This window comes from Sciurus carolinensis, chromosome 9 (assembly GCF_902686445.1).
Source record: "Sciurus carolinensis chromosome 9, mSciCar1.2, whole genome shotgun sequence".
NCBI lineage: Eukaryota > Metazoa > Chordata > Mammalia > Rodentia > Sciuridae > Sciurus > Sciurus carolinensis.
In genome coordinates, this window is record NC_062221.1 from 28,332,302 (window position 1) to 28,348,149 (window position 15,848).

At 48.2% G+C, this 15,848-nt stretch overlaps 1 protein-coding gene across 8 annotated transcripts in view; it reads right to left on the minus strand.

Moving 5' to 3' along the window:
- Positions 1 to 9,222: 9,222 nt before the first annotated feature.
- The window catches only part of Dag1 (dystroglycan 1), a 67,539-nt gene continuing 60,913 nt past the window's right edge, over positions 9,223 to 15,848 (minus strand). For all 8 annotated transcript variants that reach the window (XM_047564057.1, XM_047564058.1, XM_047564060.1 and 5 more), the window contains one exon: positions 9,223 to 14,069. In XM_047564057.1, coding sequence (XP_047420013.1) covers positions 11,667 to 14,069 — 2,403 coding nt within the window. In that variant the 3' untranslated portion in view covers positions 9,223 to 11,666. The remainder of the gene's footprint in view (positions 14,070 to 15,848) is intronic.

The window sequence follows — 15,848 nt, forward strand, 5'->3', positions numbered from 1 at the left end:
GAAAAGGCAAATGAACAAGTATGTCTGAGGCACAAGATCGTTGAAGGAAGTCGAGAGAGGGTGCTGGGTGGTAGGACTGGATTGTGAGGTTCTCAAAAGGGGGGGGCAGGAAGAGGGCAAAGACCATCCAGATATCAATGTAGGAACCATCTGAGATTTTCACTGAGGCCCCATCCCACAGAACTGGAGTGTTAGGAAGTGCCCTTGAGAAAGATGGAAGGTGTGTCAGGGCGGGCCTAAAACAAGCTGGAAGACCACCTCATCAGGCTCTGGGACAGTGACCTTGGGGATGGATAGAAGAGGAGTTGATGTTTCTCAGAAACTGAGCTGTGGCCCCTAGGGACCGTCTAAATAAGGAACTGCAGGTTTCCTCTGCATTAATCTGAGACCTCACCAATTAATTTTCCACTCCCCCTCTGCCCCTTACCAGTGTTAAGGCTTCTCACACAAGCCTCGGGTATTTTCCTGAGGGAAAATATTTCCTAGAAGATCCAGACTATATTCCAAACCATTTCTGGCTTGAGTAATTTGGTCCCATTTACAAACCCATTTAATTCTCCTAATATCACATGGGATGTCAGCAGTTCTGATCTGACCTGGAATAATCAGAGATCCAAGTGAGTACTGATGGTCAGGGACAAGAAGTACGCTGTCAGTTATGGGAGGGAGGCCCAGGGCCTTCTCCGAAGCATTCTGAGCTGCTCTTCCCAAACTCTGGAATGCAGCAGGTAAGATAAATAAGAAATTCAGAGCCCCTACTTAATGGTGTTTTCTTCTGACCTTAATATCTGCTGCCTTTCAAGCATGCTGCCTAGACTTGCTGGGACTACTGGGATAAGGAGAGCTTCTCTACCTGTTATGATAGTCCTTGCTTTGTATTTCCTCCTGTGCTAAAGGGTATTTGATTAAGCTTTATGAATGTCTGGTGACTGCATATGCACATTTAGGCTCCACTGGTCCACATGCCAGCCCTTCCCCTGTGTAGATGGGGACTTTGGGTTCACTGAGCCTCCATTTCCTGGTGCAAACATTAGAATATTAGCATCCCCTCTGGTAAGGGTGGAGTGACTGATGTAGATCAAACACAAGGACAAGTGCCTGGCATGCACATGCCAATTATATTATTGTCTGTCCTATGGTGGTCTGGGATTTGGGGGTTTGGTGCCATACCTTTCACATACAAGCACTATGAACAGGTCAGCAGCCTGACCTTGTCCCAACCCAGCCTATTCTGGTTTCACTACCACCAGTCAGTATGTGTTGAGCTACTTGAAAGGGGGAAAGGACTTTTTTTTTTCCTTGTGGTAATGGCGATTGAACCCAGATGCACTTTACTACTGAGCTATATCTGGCCCTTTTTACTTTTTGAGACAGGGTTTCACTAAGCTGTCCAGGCTGGTCTCATACTTGCGATTCTCCTGCCTCACATCTTCTAGAGTTGCTGGGATTATAAGCATGTGCCACCATGTCCAGTTAAGATGTTATTTTTTGTTTTTGTAGAAAACACAGGAGATGTGGCTTTCCATAGATTCAAATCAACATACCCTGGTTCCTGTGGGAGTAATTAGCCCTACCCAGCCAGCAGGTCTGGGGAGTTGCCTTCCTAAGATTGGATTTCTGACTATCAACAGACCTCCAGGGTCTTTGTTGCTTTGGTGAGAACAAAGCACAGTGAATCCAGGAGGACATGGAAGTGAGTTAGCGATGATCTTCCTCTCTCAATTCCATTTCCTCTTAAGGAGCATCCCCAGGAACACACCTGCCTTATCTACTTCCACCCCTGACATTCAGTCCAGGGATTTCTACTGACCATGGGAAGGTGCTGGCCTCTGATTGTCTGGAGCTCTGATTCAGTCATTTTTATTCTCTTTCTAAAGGGCATTTCCTTCCTCTTGATCTATATTGGGCTCCTCAATAGATCTTTGTCTGACTTTTCCTATCATCTGGGCTGGCCTTCAGCAGGACTTCAGGGACTGATAGTTGGATTTGGTTCTCCATGCTGCTCTGAGCGTTTCCCTCACCTGCACTTCTTAGGGAATCCAGCAACCACCAGGTTTAAAGTTACCCCAGAAAGAACTTTGGTTATACCTCCTGCATCAGCATATTTAGGCTACTGATGTAATAAGTAGCAGGGAGAATGGTGAGGATGCATTCACTTTTTTCTTATGGAAGGGTTATTCATGAGCTGTCCTCATTCATTTAGAGGATTCACTAACTTCAGCAGTCTTCATAGCAGTTAAAAAACAAATCTCACAGTTTGTGCAAACCAGCTATGTGGCATATCTGGGTACCATTCCTTCCTAGGTCCAGCTGCTGCCCCAGGATGGTCTTGGACAGGATGGACTTGGAGACCCTGCAAGAGTTTAGCAGGGTCTATCCGAAGATATCTTCTTTCCACTAGGCATGACATGTGACATGTTACTTTCCAAAAGTAATTTTGGAAAGGCCAGATAGGAGGAGACCCAATCTACACTAAGAGGGAACTTATGGTTGGCTTTGTATTACTAGCTTCTCCAACTTGTACTCTCAGACACTTGGAAAAGACCAGAGGGAAAATGGGATAATTAAAAATTCACCCAGGTAGGAAAAGGCCTGATTATTTTAGTCACTGGAAGGCAAATCTTGGGGGAATAAGGAGATAGCAGGACCTCAGGAGCTATACTCTGAGTCCTTCTGGACCAAGGACAAACAAGGTGAAATGTAGAGGAAGGGGAGGAAGGAGTGAGCTCACACTCAGGCTTTCCTATTTCTCCCACAATCCATTTCACCCTGTGCTGATGCTTTCAGCATGGCCACTGGTACAGGGAGATTCAGGATCCAAATATGAAGATTCCTATGGTAGTGAAAAAGAATGACAAACTTTGCGAGCAAAAACAGGAGACCAAAGATGGTTGAGAATGAGGAAGGATGGCTGAGGACAGTTCCAGATAACATTGTCCAAGCTTTGGACCATTCCAGAGAGGCTGGGAAAGTTGGTTCCTATCTACAGAGCTGTCTGAACTCTTTTTGCTATCATGATGCCTCAGCCTGTCATATGAGAAGCGATATGAGAAGCAACTGAGGAAATTGACTCTCTGCCTCCACCCCTCTTTTGGGAGGGAGAAACAAAACTAAAGAGGAAGGAAGGAAGCCCAAAGAAGCAAAGCCTATCCCTCCAGGCTGAAGTTTATTGGCACCACCCACTAACATGGGGAATCAGACAGTTCCCTAAGCAAGCCTAAGGCTGGCATGAGGCCATGAACAAGACATCTGATCTTTGCCCTTCTCAGGAGCCCACCTGGACTGGCCTGAACAACCTCACTTTGTATACTATAGTCTTAAACTGGCCATGGTTTTTGGTAGAGCAGAAAAAAGGAATAAGGCTAGAAACTATAGAATTTGCTTGTTGCCTTGCCAGCATAATTCCTTTCCTGTTTCAATGTGAAAACCTTTACTCATGATAAAAATAGCGAGAAAACATCATCAGAAATGTTTATCGCCAGCCTAACCCCACCACCCATGCATTGCTCTCAATAAGGCTTAATTAGCCCATTGCTATTAGAGTTATACATGTCTGAAGGCTTGTTATGACAAGATAAAATAATGAAACTATGGTTTCTCCAAGTTGTAAGCATTCAAGTCAAAACATGCTGTTTTTCTTGCCCCTCTGTATTCCCCAGACAGGCCTTTGGGATGACTCTGCTGATCTCACTCATGCCAACACACATTCAGCCTTCTTAAGCCAATGCATACCCACCTCCTACTCAGTGCCAGACCCAGAGAAGACTGTGGAACCTGCCCTTGAGGACCTCTGTTTGCAGGAAAAGAGACAGGCATTCGAATAATTTCTAACTATAGAAAATTCCACCTGAATCTCTATTGTGACTCCCCTCCACCCTGCACTAGGATCCCAATTCCCATGGAGTGCCCTCTGTTCCATGGATGGGAACAGGCCCAGGTGGAAATCGTCCTATGTCCTCTCCTGACCAGCCATGTGTCTTACCCCAGGCAACAGAGGATAAGATTTGACAGTTCAGGGGGAGGAGCTTGGTGGCCCCTTCATCAGGCTCACTTTATGTATCTTTCTTCAGGAACATATTTAAAATTCCCCTTCCTCCTGACCCCTCTGTGGATCTCCTACTACAAATGCAAGGGCATTACTGAAAATTACCTTTACCACCAGAGATCTCAGCCCATTTGGACATAGCCCTTCTCTCCACTGAGTTCCATCTATGTCCTGATCAGAATGGATTGTAGTAGGACTTGTTTGCTCTGTCATCTTTACTGAGTGCCCAGGCAGCTCCCAGGAAATTCCATAACAACTCCTGCCTTCCAAGACAGTAGGACAGAATGGGGCAGGGGTTAAGACTATGATAGTGAAGCCAAACCCTGTGGCAAGTAGAAAGGTCTGCCAGGAAAATTTCAATTTAGTTAAATTTGACTGACACTTTTTGAGCCCTAGGATGAGGACAGTTCTGTGGTAGACCTCAAAGATAGAACAAGAATCAAGATAGTTGAACCTACTCATCTTCACTAAACCTATGATCTCCGAATCTGGTCTTTGTCTACTGCTCAAACCAGACCCGGAACCCACTCCCTGCAGTGGTGGGTGTGGCCACAGCATCACTAAGTCAGGCTATGCAAACTAAAGTTGCACTCTCAGCATCAGGGTTATCTGAGGAGAAGCCTCCCTGGCTCCTCCAGGTTCTGGGCTAGGTGGGAGCAGGTATCAGGTGGGTAGCAACAGCTGGGTTACCACTGCTATTTATATATTAATAACCTCTCCATTTGGGAAGTGTGGTGTGGGCATCAGCTTTCCAGGAAGGCAGTCTTGCTGCAAAAAGCCAACAGTGTAGGCTGGGCAAAGGACATAACACATCTGCTACCAAAAGAGCAGAAAGGGACTAGGGTTGTAGCTCAGTGGTAGAGTGCTTGCCTAGCATGTTAAGGCACTGGGTTCAATCACCACCACCACATAAAAATAAAGTTTAGTTGTCCATCCACAACTAAAAATATTTTTAATTAAAAAAAAAAAAGGGCAAGTGTTCAACTGAGCTGTCCTCTCCCTAAAACCACCATCTTTGATAATGCTAATTATCTCACCCCCACTTCCCAGCTCTGCTCTGGGATCTTCTTGAGACTCACAGAATGGGTTATGTCCCTCTTCTAGCCCTGCTTGATCCTGAGCCTCTGAGAAGGCTAGAGTTCCAAGAATGAGCTAATGTGCTGCCTGGGACCCAATACAGGGCTTGAGGGGCACAATGGTTGCTGAGTTAGAGTCCCAGGCAATGCTTCCTTAGGCTCTCATTTGTACTGTAATCACTACACTGCATTGAGTGTAGAGGAAAGCAGAGCTCCCCGCCATCACCACCCCATCTGATCCTCAAACACAAAACTACATTCCTTCAGCATTCTCCATGCCCAACTCCTTACTTAGCCCAACCAGGATGGTGTTCCTCTGAAGGTGAGTTCAAATAGGCCAAGGTGGTCCTCTCCTCTAGGCATGCCCAGAGGTAAGCTGTTGTCAGCCTCAAAGTCCCCCTCCCCCTTTTCTGCTGTCCTGTCCTGAGCAGGAGCCAGTCCCTTTCTACATTTTTGTCACATAGGTACTAAGAAGGGAGTGATCCTGTATCACTATCACTGGGTCCTGTATCACTTTTTATCACCTAAAAAGGGAGTTGACCTGGTCTGAGCTCCTGACCATTTTGGCAGACTCCAAACTTGGGCTTTGTCCTCTATATCCTGACACTCTACTATCCTAATTCTATTAAGAAAGAAAAAAACAGCCCTCATCCCTGGCCTTAGAAGTCCTGACCAGCTGCCAACTGGATGTTTCCTCCTGTTTCAGTGTGTGTCTGGAGCGTGGAGACAAGTTTTGGTAAACATATTCCTGGGGCTTCAAGGTGCCCCCGATTTGAGGATGGATCCAAGGAAAGAGTCAGTCACCAGCTAGCTGCCCCATCCCCATTTGCTTCTAGTGCCATGTTCTTCCCCAGGGGCACAGTATAGGAAACCCAACCGCAGGGCTGGATGCACCTAGCCACCATGGAGGACTCTCCAGATCTCACAGTAGCCTATTAAGTTAAACCCGCCTTCAACCTTAGAAGTTTTCGAGTTAGAAGAATTAAACAAGCAGAGTTCTCAAGCTGGGCACCCAAAGACATGAAGCCAGAAGGTAGGCCAAAGGTAAGGTGAGGAACTGCGAGGTAAAGGACGAATTCTCCTCAGTCCCCACCACCCACCGCGGGCCCACCCGTCTCCGCCCCCGTCCCTACTTTGGTACCGGAGATGGAACCCAGGGTAGCTTTACCTCTGAGCTACCCAGTCCCTCCCTCCCTTCCTCCCCTCATTCCTTCTTTCCTTCTCTCTTTCTTATTTATTTACTTATTTATTTATGGAGACTGGGTCTTGCTAATTTGCTGATGCTGGCCTCGAACTTTCAATCCCAAGTCGCCGGGATTACAGTGGTGCGTCACTGCGCCCGGCCAAGGTCAGATTCTCACTGGTTCCCAAATACATATATCTGAAATTTCAAGGTTTGCTGTTTGAGGCCCCAGGAGATGAAGCCATCCGAAAACCAAGCCGTCTTTTCCCTGCTGGCTTCCCTTTCCCGAGAACCGCCACTGTGAATGACACGTTCTGAACCCCAGCTACATTTGCTCTGACAGCGTAGCGGAAATGGAGAGAAAGCGGGCCTAGGGTCAGGCTCGACTGGGCCACAGTCCCACGAAGCCCCGCCCTTCTCAAGCTTTTACCGGGTCTCCTGCAGTCTCAACTTTTCTCGCCACGGGTTCCACCCAGCCTTCCGCAGGTTTTAGCTCCGCCCACAGGTTGGCCTCTCTCAGCTCGTTTTTCGGTTGCGGGAGGCGATGTTAACCCCACCCTCGGCTCGCCTCTCCAGTCCGCTCACCGCTAGCTGCTTAGTCCTTTAGCGCCACCTCCTGAGAACCTGCGGACACTGTACCCCCGGCTCTGGCCCAGAGCGGCTGACAGACCACTCTGCTTGGGGGAGAGCCAGTACCAATGTTGAGAGCTGATCTATTCTGCCTGACGACCTGGTCCTGCTCACACGGAGCCCTCCACAGGGACATGGACAGACCAACTTTGCCTATCTCAGCCGAGACTCAAGAGTCTCCTTCACCAAAGTTGGGGACGATGGGGCTAATGGTGAGTGCCCCAGCGGGAAAGTCTGTGTTGTGTGCCCAGGTCTCTGGCTTTCTTACCCCAGGCTGTCCTCTGGTGGGCCCCTCCTGCCAGGAACACCCCAAGAGATGGGCAGCCCGACTTTGAACTTCTTGTCTCTACATTTTCTTAGATCCCCATAGGGAACTGATACCCAGAATCCCTCAGTAGGTGCTTCATACAATTGTTGCTCTCCAGTATTAAAAAAAAAAAAAAAAAAAAAAAAAAAAAAAAAAAAAAAATCCTAAAGCATATAACAGACTTGAACCTGCCTCACACGAGCCACAAGACTTGGGAAAGTCTACATTCTGGGCGCCTCAGTCACCTTGTTTCAAGACAGTGGTTGAGAGGATGAGCAAAACAGGGAAAAATTGTCACCAACTGATTTGGATTTTTAAGATACAGTAATACAAGCCAGAAGAATGAAGCCAGAAGAATGAAAGGTTGATACTTTATTTGCCTTACCTGGCTTAGAGAAGCTGGGGAAGTTTGTCCAGGCTGCTGGGAATATGGGGAAGCAGGATAGAGACTGCAGTGGGTCAAGTAGTATGGAACGTCTGGAGGACTAGACTGGTCAAGAGCTCCTAAACACAAGTTTCTCTGGGTAACAGTCTAGGCCCAGAACTGGCCCAAGGCTCTTGGCCCAAGGTGGGTAGTGCCTTTATACTAGAAGAGAATGCATTTTGTTTTACCTTTCTTGGGTCCTTTAACCCTTTTGCAGGCAGACTCAAGTGTGAGCTATTATCTCAACTCCATCCCCGAGGTCAAAGGGTATCGTAGAACCCACTGGAGACCAACATCTCATAGATGGGTAAGCCAGGCCAGAGGGATCCCAGAAACTTGCCCTGGGCCAAAGACAAGCAGGAAGGCAGGCAGATTCCTTCCTGTCTTCTACCCTCTATCTCAAAACTACTGAGCAAACAGCCCCACCTCCACCAAGGAAAGGTTACAGGGATCTGCCAGGAGTGCTGGGGAGCAAGGGTCTGCCAGGTCAAACAGCAGATGTTCCCTATTCACCAAAGAAGGTAGGGCAGTGTAGAGTCTTTGTGGTTTTTCTTTTTCCTGCTCTGCAGGTCCTCCTTTTCTCTGAGACCAGGTATCCCCTTACTCAAGTTCAGGACAGTGAGCAAGATGCTAAGCAGAACTTCCTAAGATCAAGAGAGGAAGGGTCAGGTCATTTCTTGAGCCCTTGCTGCTAGGCCTAGGGATTAAGGCATGTGTCCCTGAAACATGTTGGGGATGGTCTTTCCTGGCACTTTCAGTATATTGTACACTCAGGTCCTAGCTCCAAGTAGTTGTTTAACCTTCAACAACTCCCCACTCTGAGACAGTTCTGTCTCTAATATGGTGGGCTTGAAGGTTGTGAACACAGAAGTCTGGGAGGAGGAGCTGGTGGAGGTGAGCCAGAAGAGGCACCAGTTTTCCTGTGACCTACAGCCCTTTGGAGACAAAGCTGTTGCACCTCTGCCCCTCAAGTGCTTAGCAGCATCCCAGAACAACCTATCTGCCCCTTCCTGGGAACTGAGGCCAGATTCTTAAGAGCTGGCCACCAGAATCTACTGGCCCACAGGCAGAGTAGCCTGGTTAGACCTATTCTCCCCTATCCACCTCAAAGCCAACACTAAACTTACCATCAGGCAGACTGGACAGTCCCAAGCCCACAGGCAGTGGGGGTAGGGGCTAGGGTGAAAACTACTGCCAGAAACATCCTTCCATTCCCATCTTCATAGGGTCCCAGCCTGAAGGACTCTTGTCCTACCCATTCTCACTGGGTTCTCTGCCACCCCCCACCCCTTACAAATGAGGAAACCTAGGGTCAAGGAGATTTGTCTTAGTTGGCTCAAAGGCAAAAGGGGTGCTAAGGGTAAGTTTACATATTGACAGACCTTCTAGAACACACTCTCAGCCCTCCCAGACACACTGAAACAGGTTAAGGCTCCGTGAAGGCCACTAGGCTCCTTCTGAATGGGCCTGGCCAAGTCTCCTCTTCCCTGCCACATGATTCTTCTACTCACGTCAAAACCTGAACAGGCCAGGGAAATAGGCGTTCAGAGGCAGTGGCATTGTAATAAAGACACTGATTTTATTTAGTTTGATATGTTTCTATACAGAATGCAGAAAACACATCTTAAAATCATATAGAAGGAAATAAAAACACATCAGTGGTTGGTGAACATTTGAATGCGAGATTGGCTCTCCATCTGAGTCCAATGGCCATCACCAGCCCAGTGCTCAGGGAGGAGGCTGCCTGCAAAGGCATTGTTGCTGTTATTATTCTGTTCACTGCCCCATTGCCTCCAGCTGCTATGGCAACAGGCCATTCTGGGCCAGCCACTGCAGCGCAATGCTCAATGGTGGGGTTGCTAAGGGCAACAGAGCCATTTGGAAGGCTTTTCAAAGCCCTCACCTGAAACATTACAAATTGTTTATTTTTTGACAAGGTCATCAGAAATAAATCTCACCAGGTCAAATTCTACTTGTGCTCCTGACTCTAGGGCATCAGAGAAACTCTGACTTGACCAGGGCTTCCAAGCTTGAGGCCGGGTCACCAGCCACCTACTGAGCCCTCATCTATAAACTCCTCCCACAAGGGTGCTGCTCACCCCAGAGTAAACCTACTGGGGGCTAGGGCAGGGGAGAGGATTGGGTCCTGTGGAAGAAGGAAATGCCCTCTGGAGAAGAGCAGAGTGAAGACCTCCTCCCTCCTGCCTATCTTCCCCTACTGAGGCAGCACACAGGAAAAACTGAAAAACAGTCAAATCCTCTGCAACAGTTGAATCCTTTGCAAAACAGTCGATATGGCTTAGAAGTAGCTGCTCCGTGTGCAAAGGGAGCCTAGGTTCACACACCCATCCTCAATCAGGGAAGGGATACATTATTGCAAAAGGCATTCCTCCCTAAAAGGTAGCTGAAATAACTCAGACAATCAAGAAAAGTCATGCTCAAAACGATTTCTTCCAAAGGAGGAAAACTGAAGCAGAGTAGATGCCCCTGAGTCATGGGACAGAGATGCAGATGGACGGACTGATGTTTTGCTAAAAAAGGCAAAAGAAGCCCTAGTTTAATTCCAGAATTTAAACTGTTAGGAAAAGAAGGGGGGAGGGGATCAAAATGAGCAAAGCCGTCAGTTCCATGGAATCAACACTAAGAGCTTATACAAACTGCTGTAAGCATCACCATTTTAAATTTTTTTTTTTTTAATAAAACAATTTGAGGCTGTATAAAAACTTTAGTAAAAAATTAGCTTTGAGAGCCCACAGATTTTTACTGTGAACTATTGCTGGCACTCCTCCCCAGTCGCCAAACATTTTCCAGTCATTCAGGCCTAAGGCCTGGGACTGGAGCGCCAGAGAAAAGGAATGGGGTGGGTTGGGGTGGGACTGTGGACTGTTGGGAAAAAGCGGCCAAGGTCAAGTGAGGAAAGAGCATCACATGACATAAAAATATTGCATCTTCACCAAAATGTCCCCCACTGAGTGTTTCAAAAAACATGATATTCCTTTTGGGGAGAGAGGGGACATACCAGAAGAAGGAGAAAACAAAATAGGTTGATGTGGTCGAGACCCTCGACCTCCCAGGTGCCCCATGAGCAGATGGCCCACCTTGGAGCACCTAGGTTGTGGGCCATGGCCACCACTGCCTCTTGGAGTCCCTTTTCCATGGAAATGAAGACCCCTTGGTAGTGGGCCACTAGCGTGCATGGGGTGGAGGTGGGGATGTCCATGGCCCAAGAGGCCCCTCCAGCTTCCAGCCTCTGGCAACAGCAGGAGAGCAAACCCAGCACCAAGGCCCTAGCCCCCAAGCCAGGGTCAGGAGGCCCCAGTCAGGCTCTGGGGTATCAGAGCAACCAAGTTGACGTAGTGTGAAAAAATAGGATTCCTTTGATAAAAAATACTGTCCCTTGGTCTTCTCTAAGTTTGAAACACCCTGGGAGCTTATTTTTAGCAAAGCAATTCCCCATACCCACCCCAAAATTATACATACAAGTTTAGGTAAACAGCAGATTAAATGTAAAAACTTAACCTTAACTTCTGAAAGTCCTTTGAATTTAATCTTTAGCTACTGTTTTCCATGTTACATCCTGCAGCTAGACACACGTGAATAGAAAAAACAGTACAGTTAGTGTTAAAGGCAAAATGCAGAGAGCTGGGGGCCACCCAGCACTGCCTGCAAGTTCATTCACGGTTCCTCGCTCCCTCCATCTAAACTCTACTCAAACAATGTTTTCAGAGCCAGCCATCAAAAAACTCAGCGAAGAATTTTCTATGAACAAACAAAAAGCTGTTAGGCAAAAAATAAAAAAGTCCCCAAAGTCTCTCCAGCTGCTTTGGGGGTTTGGGAGGACCAGAGAGGGTGGGCTCATCTAGGCCCTGTGTGTCAGTGTGTGCTAGGTCGGGTGTCAGCTACCGGTGGGTGATGGTCTGCAGGTCACCGGTCTCCACAGACAACACCAAGTTGTCTCCAGGCCCCTGCCCTAACCCTGCCTCCACCCAGGCGCTTGTGGGTTAAGGGGGGACGTAGGGAGGGGGTGACCGGTATGGGGTCATGTTCTTGGGACGGGAGCCCTTGCCCTCCATGGGGGCTGTGAAGGGTGGCGGGGGTTGATAAGGAGGTGCATTGGGATCCTCATCCCTCAGAGGTGTATACTCTCCCACTGTGTCCTGGTTCAGAGGAGTAGTCTCGGGCACACTCTGGTTGGGGTACTCGGGAGGTGGGAGGGGGGCCTTCTCCTCCTGCAGGATGAGTGGCATGCTGGAGGAGGGTGGGGGCTTGGAGTCATCCAGCTCATCTGCAAAGATGATAGGCACCCCTTTCTTGATAAAGGTGGCCTGGTCCTCAAGGGTAAGCTTGCCCTTCCGCTTCTTGCGATAACAAATCATTGCAATGATGCCAGCAATGAGCAGAATGGCTGCAACTACCACGGCCGGAATAACCGTGTGCAGATAAACATCATCCTCACTGCTCTTCTCAGGGTCCCTATCTGGCACCTCCGTGGTTGGTGCTGGTGAGGACCCCATCTTGGATGGTAGCACAGGGATAAACTGTAGGTGTCGACAACTGCCAGAGCCTGTCACAGCAATGCTCATGGCCTTAAAGTCAGGTTCCAGGGCATTGGAGAAGGCAGACCGAGGTTTCCCATTATCCTCAGCAATCCTCCGGCTCAATCCAATAATCTGCTCCTTGGGGCAAGGCTCCAACGGCAATGTGTTGTTGGTCCATTCCACCTCAATTGAGCCCCGGGTGATATTCTGCAGGGTAACAGTGCTGCAGTTTCGGTCCCCAAAGGCAAAGGCCAACTTCTTCACCAAGGCAATCTTCTTGTGGATATCATTTGCCACTGATGCCGGGTCACCCACAAATTTGGCCTTGAACCTTGCAGGAGCCCTGTCTCCTTGAGGGCGCTTGTGGACATGGATCTCAAAAGCATCTACAGCTGAAAGCCCCCCCTTGTCTGTGGCATGCATGAAATACTCATGTTTGCCCACATGGCTGCTGTCAGGTAGGCCATACATGAGCTGGCTATTGCTGTTGAACTGCACCCAGGATTTCTCACCCACTAGCTGCTGCTCCCGTAGCTTCAAGGTCAGCTTTAGTTTGTCAGTAGTGGTATCCTCATTGTCATAGAAGGTGTCTGATGGGATCTTTACCTCAAAGTAGGTACCCACCCAGGCATCCACTCTGTCAATGTGGTTCTTGAGCTCCGGACGCTGGTTGGGTTCTCCCCCACGGGGCACTCCACTGGTGGTGGTGCGAATGCGAGTGGGTGGAGAGGCCATCTCCAGTCTGGTGATGGGAGCTTTGGTGGTGCCTCGGGGCACTGGTCGAGGAGTCCGTGGTTTCTTGGTGGGCCTGCGGGTCGTTGTGGTTGAGGAATCAGTTGAAGGCGTTGCTGGTTTTGGTGTGGATACTCGTGGTTTCTTAGTGGTAGTTGTGGGAGGAGTAGCAACTGCCGTGGGCTCCACGTACCCGGGAATGGTCACTGTTGGGCGAATCTGGCCAGGAACTGTGGTGCCAGCTTCTGACACCCGAGTAGGCTGAATAGGACCTAGAGTAGGGGTCTGAATAATGGCACCTCGAGTCCGAATGGTGACTGTGGGCTTTCCAGGAACAGGATCCCTGACAGGAGGAGCCATGGTCTCCGTTGGAGGAGCAATGGCTGGAGATGTGGGGGTAGGCACTATCCTGGATGGTGGCTCCTGGATGGCCGTTGTTGGGGGTCCAATGGCAGTGACAGGTGTTGGTGTGGCATAAATTTGCCTCCGGATTCTTTTTGGAAGTGGGGGCTTCTTATTAGCAATGTGCCAACCCACCACGGGGTAGCCAAGCTGGGCAGACATAGCACCCTCCCTGGCAGGGGTCTCCACACCATGAATGTCAGGCACACTATTCTGGTTCAGGGAGCAGCCCAGTTTCCAGGACAGCAGAGCCCCATTCTCCACAACCTTTTTTGCATTTCCTGGGCCAGCCATGAAGGCCGACATGTCAAAGAGTCTATTATTCACCACTGGCACCAACTTCATGTTGTGAAGTTCCACTTCTGAGAAGCTCTGCATCCTGTGCAGGAGGTCAATCCTTTGCTTTGGGGTCATTTTGGTGAGATCAGCATCCAGAATCACTGTCAGGACAGTCACTGGTTCATCAGCAGCACAGGCAGATAACACTACCTCCCCAGGATCTGGTGAGGCTGCTCGCATGGACTGAGGCTCACTGTGTTCTTCAGGGTAGACCTCGATAGAGAAAACACTGGAGGTCTGGGGAACATGGCTCCCATTGGCCCCCAGGCGTGTAGCACTCACTGAGATATAATGCACACCCTTATCAGTGTCAAGGGGGAGGCCCTCCAGGGTGTGGCTCTGTGGGTCCCAGTGCAGCCAAGATGGTAAAGCTTCTTTCCCTGCTGCCGATACCTAGAAGAGACGTGAGCATAAGTTACAAGTGGATCACCTAAAAACGATCACAGTTTTAACCACTGTCCTAGCCTAAGTTGTGTGACAGATTTGATGACTAATTCAGCTTTCCTGTTGGGGAAGCCAGAGAGGTGTAACTATCCTCACTTACCTGGCATAAAAGACTAGGGCTGCCTGATAGACTAGTTCAGAAGGTAGTTAATTCACCCAAGGCCACAGACTGGGGGAACAGCAATGCTGGCACTCAAAACACATGGCTCATGCCAGAGAAGCAATGCTATGGAGAGCAATGTCTTGAACTTTTATGCCAGTGACACACCCTGCCACCCACCTGCTTGCCTGCTATATCTGCAGAATCAAGTCAAAATGTCATCTCCCACCCCTCAGCTCTCCTCAGTCTCTCCCCAGATTCTGCCCCTGACCTCATCAGACACCTCTGCTCAGGTCATGCACCTAGTCCAGTATACCTTTTCTGTGTACAAGTGGAAATGTACACAGATCTGGGTACAAGAGAACACTCTGCCTAGAATGACTCACCTCACAATCATCAGGTGACACTCAAGGGTAGTGGTGTCATAATTAGCTGATTCTTTTCCTTTTTAATTGGTTCATTTTAGTTACACATGACAGTAGACTCCATTGTGATATAATTATTCAAGCATGGAATATAACTTATTCTAATTAGGACCCCATTCTTGTGGATGTACATGATGGTGAGATTCACTGTGGCATATTCAAATATGTACATAAGAAAATTATCATTCATTTCACTGTCCTTCCTATCCCCTCCTTTCACTTCCCTTCATTCCCCTTTATCTAATCTACTGAACTTCTATTCTTCCTCCATCCCCTTATTATGGGTTAACTTTAACATATCCAAGAAAACGCTTGACCTTTAGTTTTTTGGGACTGGCTTATTTCACTTTAGCATGATGGTCTCCAAATCCATCCACTTACTGACAAATGTCATAAAATCATTATTCTTAATGACTGAGTTATTTCCATTGTATATATGTACCACATTTTCTTGATCCATTCTTCTGTTGAAGAGCACCTAGGTTGGCTCCATAGCCTACCTACTGTGTGAATTGTGCTGCTATAAACACTGATGTGGCTGCATCACTGTAGTATGCTGATTTTAAATCCTTTGGATATATACCAAGGAGTGGGGCAGCTAGGTTAAATAATGGTTCCATTCCTAGTTTTCCAGAGTGACTGCACCAATTTGCAGTATCACCAACAGTGTATGAGTGTACCCTTTTCCCCACATCCTTCCCATATAGTTCGCTGATTCTCTGGTCTAAATTAACCTGCTTTTCAAATCTCAAGAAAAACTGGTGCCTGGGGTAGGAGACTAGAATCAACTCTTCCAGGACAATGTTAAAAGAAATCTCAAAGAAATCTGATATCTAAAAGAGAGGTTATATAGTCAACCAAGTATGGGAAATGAAAGCACAGGGCCCACCTCTGTCCTTGGCAAAGAAGAGACTCATCCCTATTCTAACCAATAAAATCTCCCCAACTTCTTTCAGTGTGGAAGTCCTCTTCCAAGTGACATAAATGGTAGTACTCAGAACACCCCTGGGAATGCCACCACAGAAACTTTCATTATCAGCTGACAAATGGGAAATTAAGTCTTGCCTCTTGCCCAGGCCCCATCTGGGCTCTTCTCACCTTTGTAAAATACCCACTCCTGCCCCCAGTGCAAGAAAGGTGGCACCCATTCTCTGCTATGACTAAAGGTGCTCTCTGCAACACTGTCCTATCCCAAGTCCAAAG